This window comes from Myotis davidii, unplaced genomic scaffold (assembly GCF_000327345.1).
Source record: "Myotis davidii unplaced genomic scaffold, ASM32734v1 scaffold663, whole genome shotgun sequence".
NCBI lineage: Eukaryota > Metazoa > Chordata > Mammalia > Chiroptera > Vespertilionidae > Myotis > Myotis davidii.
The window spans coordinates 3180388-3188748 of record NW_006295816.1 but is presented as its reverse complement, the minus strand read 5'-3'; the positions used below and the strand labels follow the sequence as shown (position 1 = coordinate 3188748).

General features: G+C 66.5%; 2 protein-coding genes across 2 annotated transcripts in view; both read left to right on the top strand.

Annotated features, from left to right (window-relative positions):
• The window catches only part of TWF2 (twinfilin actin binding protein 2), a 3892-nt gene extending 1291 nt beyond the window's left edge, over positions 1–2601 (top strand). The window contains exons 2-7 of the mRNA XM_015568302.1: positions 7–296; positions 490–594; positions 703–828; positions 1491–1641; positions 1734–1838; positions 2104–2601. Coding sequence (XP_015423788.1) covers positions 7–296; positions 490–594; positions 703–828; positions 1491–1641; positions 1734–1838; positions 2104–2324 — 998 coding nt within the window. The 3' untranslated portion in view covers positions 2325–2601. The remainder of the gene's footprint in view (positions 1–6; positions 297–489; positions 595–702; positions 829–1490; positions 1642–1733; positions 1839–2103) is intronic.
• A 2344-nt stretch (positions 2602–4945) lies between these two features.
• The window catches only part of TLR9 (toll like receptor 9), a 3737-nt gene continuing 321 nt past the window's right edge, over positions 4946–8361 (top strand). Inside the window, exons 1-2 of the mRNA XM_015568301.1 lie at positions 4946–5166; positions 5868–8105. Coding sequence (XP_015423787.1) covers positions 5164–5166; positions 5868–8105 — 2241 coding nt within the window. The 5' untranslated portion in view covers positions 4946–5163. The remainder of the gene's footprint in view (positions 5167–5867; positions 8106–8361) is intronic.

Here is an 8361-nt window from a genome sequence, read left to right as displayed (position 1 = left end):
GAGAAGGCCCTGGGGTCGCCTGCAGCCTCCTGGCCATATCCGCCGGCTCTGGGAGTCAGAGGTTGAGCTGGGCAAGGGCTCCCCCTGCTGTCCGAGCCGCCCCACTGCGCCCTCTGCCGGGTGTGTGGGCACCAGGGGGTGACCTGCTGCTGGAGAGACAGCCCGCCTGGAGGGGTCTCACGCTTGTCCCCGCCGCTCAGGTGCGGCTGAAGATGCTGTACGCGGCCACGCGGGCCACGGTGAAGAAGGAGTTCGGGGGCGGCCACGTCAAGGACGAGCTCTTCGGGACAGCGAAGGTAATGCCCCCGCTGGACCCTCCGAGCCAGGGTCACAGGCCTCAGAGGACGGGACGGATCAGGGTCACAGAACGAGTGGGCACCAGGCTGGGGCATGAGTGGGAGGGCTGAGCGCCCAGGCGGCAGGCTGGGTGCTCAAGGGCTCCCGGCAGCCCGCCCGAGGAGCCCACTTCCGCCTCTGCGTCCGCGGCAGGACGACCTCTCCTTGGCCGGGTACCAGAAGCACCTGTCGTCCTGTGCGGCGCCCGCCCCCCTGACCTCGGCCGAGAGGGAGCTGCAGCAGATCCGCATCAACGAGGTGGGTGCGCGGGGGCGTTGGGGGGCCCCAGGCGCCCCCAGGCCTGTGCTCCCGGTGGCCGCGGTCAGGCTCGGCAGGGGAGGCCTCGCTCACGATGGCTGCCCCCAGGTGAAGACAGAGGTCAGCGTGGAGAGCAAGCCCCAGACGCGGCAGGGCCTTGCCTTCCCCCTGCAGCCCGAGGCCCAGCGGGCGCTGCAGCAGCTCCGGCAGAAGACGATCAACTACATCCAGCTGGGGGGTGCGCTCCCTGCCCGGACCCGCGGCGCTCAGCCCCCACCCCGCCCCTGCCCCCGCCTGCCCCCCCACATGTGCAAGCGTGCACACCCAGGTCCCCAGCCTGTCCACGCGGCTCCCCCGTGTGCCGGCGGGAACACCTGCCCACCCCACCCCCGCCCCTACCTGTTCCCATTTGGGTGCAGCCGCCGTGTGTCATGGATGCTATGTTCCCTGCCTGTCCCTGCTCCTGGGCAGGGGGCCTGGGACAGTCCCTCCCTCTCTCCGCCCGCACACGGTACACATAGGGCTCCACTGACTCCTGGCTCTCAGCCCCTTCCTGTCCCAGACTCCCCCTCACCCCCATCCCCCAGGCAGCCCGTCGGCCCCTGTGGTCCAGGCCGCCCCCTCTGGAGCCAAATGGCTCCTCCTTTCCAAGACACGGCCCCCCAGCGGCTGGCGTCTGAGGGTGGGCTGGTCCTGTCCATGGCCCTGGGGGGGACCTCTTCCCGCAGAGCTTTCCCGGGGGAGTTAGGGCCGGGACCTGCAGGGTGGGGGCCGCGGGGAGGGACGTCCCGGCAGAGGGAGCTCCTGCCCGCCACCCTCCCACCTCGGAGCTCGCCTGGCGGGTGGGCCCGGGCCCTGCCTCACCCCGTGCCCTGGCATCCCCCTGCCCTCGGCAGAAGCTGGACTTGGCGCGGGAGACGATCGAGCTGGTGCTCACGGAGCCCACGGACGTGGCCCAGCTGCCCTCGCGGGTGCCCCGAGCGGCCGCCCGCTACCACTTCTTCCTCTACAGGCACACCCATGAGGGCGACCCCCTCGAGTCTGTGGGTGAGTGGCACGGGGCCCCCGGGTGGGGCAGGGGCGGGGCGGGACTGCAGCGGGGGGGCCGCCCGTTCACCCCTCTCGCCCCGGGCCCCCAGTGTTCATCTACTCGATGCCGGGCTACAAGTGCAGCATCCGGGAGCGCATGCTCTACTCCAGCTGCAAGAGCCGCCTCCTGGACTCTGCAGAGCAGGACTTAGGGCCATTCCTGCCCGTTGGGTGGCTGGGGAGACTGAGGCCCTGTCCAGGGCTGCCCCTGGATGGCCGGGACAGCGAGCCCTGGCTCCGTGTCTCCTGTCCCGGGCCCGGAAGGCGGGGTGACCAGGGTGTGCAGGGCAGCGGGCCCCAGGCTCCATGTTCCTGGAGGTGGCCGTCCAGGTGGGGGTCTGGGAGGAGACCCCAGGCTGGAATATGAGAGATCAAGGAGCTGGGGTGGGGAGTCTGGGCCCCGCACCGGTGGGGTGACACTGCATGCCCCCCCCCAGATTGAGATCGGCGACGGGGCCGAGCTGACGGCCGACTTCCTGTACGACGAGGTGCACCCCAAGCAGCACGCCTTCAAGCAGGCCTTCGCCAAGCCCAAGGCTGGCCGGTGGACTGTGGGGCCGCCCGCCGCCCGCTCCTCGCCGCCGCCCTCCCTCCCGTCCGGGCTCCGGGGCAGGGTCGCTCTGGGGTGGGAGGGCTGGTGACTGACCCCTCCTGCCGCTTCTGAGGGCCACTGGGCTGGCGTGACCCTCCCCCCTGCTCTCCCTGCCCCTCCTCTGTGTGCCCAGCGTGTCAGGGACCCTGCCTGGCTGTCTCCAGGGCCTGGCATGGACTTGGTCCCCAAGGGAGCTGAGACCAGGGTCCCTTCACGGCCCGGACCCCTTTGGCCACAAGGGGTGGGGTCCGTCGGGGCCGGGCAGGGGGTCACGGTGGATGAGATGGTTGAATGCTGTATTTTTTAAAGAATAAAGTATTTTTAAAGCAACACCCGAGTCTGGCCTAACAGAGCACCTCTGGCCGTGGGCATTGGGGGGCCCTGTGCATGTAACTGCCCCTCCCCAATGTGAAAGGTGTCAGCAAAGACTGTCGTGGGTGCGAGGGCACCACCTCAGAAGGGTCCGCCGGTGGCTGGGGGCTCAGCGTGAGAGTCCACACCTCCCTGCGACATGAGGCCGGGTGTGTGGGTTTCCTATGGCTGCTCTAAGTTCCCCAAACTTACTGGCCACCCCTCTCGCCGTTGATTTCAGAGAGGAAGGAAGAGGGATAGAGAGAGAGATTGAAACATCCATGATGAGAGAGAATCATGGATCAGCTGCCTCCTGCACGCCCCCCACTGGGGATCGAGCCTGCAACTCGGGCATGTGCCCTGACCAGGAATCGAACCGTGACCTCCTGGTTCATAGGTCGATGCGCCACCACTGAGCCACACCGGCCGGGCCAAGCTTACTGGCTTTAAACGACACACACGCGCTCTTACAGGGCTTACACGCGGGGAATGAATCCAGGGCTCAGGCCAGGCGTGGGCAGGGCTGGCTCCCCTGGAGGCCTCGGGGGGCGTCCGCTCCCACACCTGTTCCAGCGGCCCCTTCCTCCCCTTCAGGGCCAGAGGCGGAGCGTCTGCTGCCGGTGATCCGCCTCCTCTGCCTTGGGAAGGACAGCTCTAATTATAGCCACTTCCCTTTCCTGGTGGCGCAGGGGATGCGCCTCTCAAACCCTTAACTCCGCCTGCCAGCCCCTTTATGGAGGAATAAATTTACAGGTGGGGCAGTGGGACGAGGGGCTCCCTGGGGGCATTCGCGGCCTGCCCCATGGGGAGCTCTGCCCACTGGGCTTCCCAGCCTCGGTGGGGCTGGGCTATGGCAGGTGTGTCTGGGCGTCTGAAATCTTGCCGTGTCCAGTCGTGTGTGTGCACGCACGCACAGGCTTCCCTGGCAGCTCCCGGCCACCTCGGGGACCTGGTTTCTGCCCCCAAGGCAGACGGTGGCTGCTGGGAGGGGAGAGGGCCTGGGTCTTTGGTCCCAGGGGCCCCGGGAGAGGTTCCCTGGGGTGAGGACTCAGCAGAGGATGCAGGGGTGAGGACCCAGGTCGACGGCGGGTTCAGCCACTGACCTGGCACTGTCCTTTCTCCTGTGGGCACAGCCCGGGCGAGGGCTCAGGGCTGTCCGTCCCTGCAGAAGGGGCCCCGCCCTGCCTCCCCCAGCAGAAGCCCTCTGCGTTCACTCATCATCACTCAGGACCTCTCTGTCCAGCTGAGGGCTGGGCAGCCAAGGTTCAACAAGCAGAGCACCTACTGTGTGCTGGGCACTGGGTGGGCCCTGGGATGCAGGCAGAAGCCGACGTGCCAGCAGGGCAGTCAGGCTATATAATAGACGATGCAAAAGCAAGGAAATGGCACGTTAATCGGTAAAAACTTACAAAAGAGAAAAACAGCCAGAAAAGGGGCTCAGCCCAGGATGAAGGTTTACCCACAGGCAGGGGAGGCCCCACTGAGAGGCCGACCTGTGAGTGGAGACATGAGGGCCCCCCCAACCCCCGATGGAGGCGACGGAGGATCTGAGAGAAGAGCTCTGGGCAGAGGGAACCGGCCGTGCACAGGCGGGAGCGTCACAGGTGTGGCCAGGCCGGCACAGGGAGGCCGGGGTGGTGGGGCTGGTCAGGGAGGCAGGTCCGACGGGGCCTTGGCCATGATGTGGGTGTGGCTTTGGCTCCAGAACGGGTCCTGGAGGGGCCTGAGCCGAGGAGGGGCCTCCTGTGACCGGGGGCCACGGGAACAGGGTGGGTGTGAGCACAGAAACCGGGCACCGTGAGGAGGGGCTGATGGCGTCGGTCTAGGCAAGAGATGGCGGGCGACGGGCAGGTGCCGGCGGACCTGAAGTGGAGCCCAGGGGCCTGGCTGGGGGGCTGGGGCCCCCTGAGGCGTGGGGCCCGACGTGGGAGGCCGAGCCAGGCGGTCCAGCCCGGCCACGGGGCTGTGCTCTGAGCGGCACCAGGGTGTGGGGGACGCCGACGGGGAGGCCCTGCTCCTAGAGGGAGTAGCAGGCCGGGGGTGCAGCTGCAGCCTGGGAGGCTCAGCTCCCCATCCCCAGGTCCCAAAGAGCTCTGGGGCCGGGCAGCCGGGCCAGGAAGGGCAGGTGCAGGGAGGAGGCGCCTGTGGGGCGCGAGGGTGAGGGGAGGCCTGGCACGGTGTCGGCATGCCCACGGGGTCTGGCACTGCCCCCAATGCCCGTTCCTCGGTAAGCGTCGCCTGGGCTTGGGCCCCGTGTCTCCCAGGACCCCCAGGAGACAGGTGTGAGGCCCAGGACGCACGGGTGGCCTTGTCGGGAAGGGGCAGGGGGTGGGGGGGCGAGGAGGGGAGTGAAAGAGGAAGGAGCGGGCCTCCTGTCTGCCATCTGACTATGCAAATGGCCTGACTCATTGCACGGCCCCCTAGCCATGGCAGGGAGGGGGCTACGAGGTTGTGAAATTCTCACTTCCTCTGCTGGCAGCAGTCAGCGGGAAGGGACTGGCTAAGCGAGACCCTCTGGACAAGCCCCTCTCCTTGTCATGGTAGGACCGCCGCCCTCTCCCCCCCGACCCCCGGGGAGGGGACCAGGGCCGGGGGCCGGGGGGCGGAGAGAGGTGGGCTTGGCAGCTACAGACAATGGGGGTCGCACTGTCACCCACATGTCCCCAGGGCACTCCCTGGGCCCTGAGGACATCAGAGCAGAGCCGTTTCTGAGCAGGAGGCCCCAACCCATTGCACGGAGGAGGAGGCTGCGGCCCAGGGCTCGCTCACTGTGGCCCAGGGGCTAATGCCAAGCTGGGCGCCCAGGCCTGGCTCTGACCTGCAGCAGGTCCAGGGCTCCTGGACACTGGGGAAAGGGCTGGTCAGTGCCCACCGGTACCCAGGCCCTGGACGGTCCCCGGCCTGGACCCCAGCGAGAGACCCTCATTCCTGCCTGGGTCTTGGCCAAAGGGAGAGGGAGGGGTTGGGGAGCAGCAGGCGGAGGGTGGAGGGGGCTCCTTGCTCAGGAGAGAAGAGAAATGGGCTGAGGACGGAGGGAGAGTGGGGGAGCCTGGGGCCTGCGGGCTCTGGTGCAGCTGGGGTTTGGTTATGAGTGAAAGTCTAGAGTCTAGACCATGAGTCTGGGTTCTGGGTCTCAGAGGCAGTTCTGCGTCAACGGCTGAGTCCCCGACCCAAGTTGACCTGGGTGGGGAGGTGAAGCTGGGCTGGTACTCACACTGCCTGCCCCCCTTCCTCCCCACAGGGCCCCTGCCATGGCGCCCCGCTGCCCCTGTCTCTCCTGGTTCAGGCCCAGGTGCTGGCCCTGGCGCTGTCCCAGGGCGCCCTGCCCGCCTTCCTGCCCTGTGAGTTTCAGGCCCCCGACTACATCAACTGCGAGTGGCTCTTCCTGTTATCTGTGCCCCACTTCTCGGCGTCCTCGCCCCGGGAGAATATCACGAAGCTCTCCCTGAGCTGCAACCGCATCCGCCACCTCCACAACTCCGACTTCGCCCACCTGCCCGGCCTGCGGTGGCTCAACCTCAAGTGGAACTGCCCGCCCAGCAGCCTTAGCATCATGCACTGGGCCTGCCACATGACCATCGAGCCCCATACCTTCCTGGCCGTGCCCACCCTGGAGGAGCTGAACCTGAGCTACAACAACATCACCACCGTGCCCGCCCTGCCCCACTCCCTCAGGACCCTGTCCCTGAGCCGCACCAACATCCTGGTCATTGACGCCGCCAGCTTCAGGGGCCTGCACGCCTTGACACACCTGTACATGGACGGCAACTGCTACTACCAGAACCCCTGCGGCCGGGCCGTGCAGGTGGCCCCCGGCGCCCTCCTCGGCCTGCACAACCTCACCCACCTGTCGCTCAAGTACAACAACCTCACGGCGGTGCCCCGCGACCTGCCCCCCGGCCTGCACAACCTGCTGCTGTCCTACAACCGCATTGTCTCCCTGGGGCCTGCGGACCTGGCCAACTTCACCGCCCTGCGTGTGCTGGACGTGGGCGGGAACTGCCGCCGGTGCGACCACGCCCGCAACCCCTGCGTGGAGTGCCCCCCGGGCTTCCCCCAGCTGCACCCCGACACCTTCAGCAGCCTGAGCCACCTGGAAGGCCTGGTGCTGAAAGACAGTTCCCTCTCCAGCCTGGACACGCGCTGGTTCCGGGGCTTGGGCAACCTCTCCGTGCTGGACCTGAGCGAGAACTTCCTGTACGATTGCATCCAGAACACCACGGCCTTCCAGGGCCTGCGGAAGCTGCGCAAACTCTACCTGTCCTTCAACTACCACAAGGGCGTGTCCTACGCCCACATGACCCTGGCGCCCTCCTTCGGGCGGCTGCGCGCCCTGGAGGTCCTGGACATGACCGGCATCTTCTTCCGTGAGCTCAGCGAGAGCACGCTGCGGCCGCTGGCCCGCCTGCCCGTGCTGCAGACCCTCAAGCTCCAGATGAATTTCATCAACTGGGCCCAGCTCAGCGTCTTCCAGGCCTACCCCAGCCTGCGCCAGGTGGATCTGTCCAACAACCGCATCAGCGGGCCTCTGGGGTCCAACGCCTCCACGTGGGAGGTGGGTGCCGGGGGGGCGAACTGGCGGCCCGCGGGGCACCTCGCGCCAGACCCCAGGGACGCCCCCAGCTCTGAGGACTTCATGCTGAACTGCAAGAACCTCAGCTTCACCTTGGACCTGTCGCGGAACAACCTGGTGACGATCGAGCCGGAGATGTTCGCCGGGCTGTCGCGCCTCCAGTGCCTCCGCCTGAGCTACAACAGCATCTCGCAGGTCAACGGCTCCCAGTTCGTGCTGCTGACCAGCCTGCAGGTGCTGGACCTGTCCTACAACAAGCTGGACCTGTACCACGGCCGCTCGTTCACGGAGCTGCCCTGCCTGCGGGCCCTGGACCTCAGCTACAACAGCCAGGCCTTCACCATGCAGGGCATGGGCCACAACTTCAGCTTCGTGGCGCAGCTGCCCGGCCTGCGCTACCTGAGCCTGGCGCACAACGCCATCCACAGCCGCGTGTCCCCCGAGCTCCGCAGCGCCTCGCTCAGGGCCCTGGACTTCAGCGGCAACGCCCTGAACCGCATGTGGAATGAGGGGGACCTCTACCTCCGCTTCTTCCAGGGCCTGAGCCAGCTGGTCAGCCTGGACCTGTCCCGGAACCACCTGCACGCCGTCCTGCCGCACAACCTGGGCCACCTCCCCCGGAGCCTGCAGCGGCTGCGGCTCCAGGACAACTACTTGGCCTTCTTCAACTGGAGCAGCCTGACCCTCCTGCCCCGGCTGGAGAGCCTGGACCTGGCGGGGAACCAGCTGAAGGCCCTGACCAACGGCAGCCTCCCCGCGGACAGCAGGCTCCGGAGGCTGGACGTCAGCCGCAACCGCATCAACTTCGTGGCCCTCGGCTTCTTCGCTCCGGCCACGCAGCTGCAAGAGCTCAACCTCAGCCGCAACGCCCTCCGGACGCTGGACCCCTCGTGGTTTGGCGCCCGGGTGGCGTTGAACAAGGCCTTAAAGTTAGGTACTGCTCTATATACTGTATTTCATGTGTTTCTTACAAGTTCTTAAACATTTCCTGGGTCCATCATTGAGAGCGTTAGGAGTTTCAAGACAACGTGATAGTTTTCATAGAAGTATATAAGAAACTTCAGTATTTCAGCTGTTTTATTCAAAACACCATAACCACTTCAAACACAGTTGTTAATATAACCAGTATTCTCATAATTTAGAAGCTTTATACACAAATTAT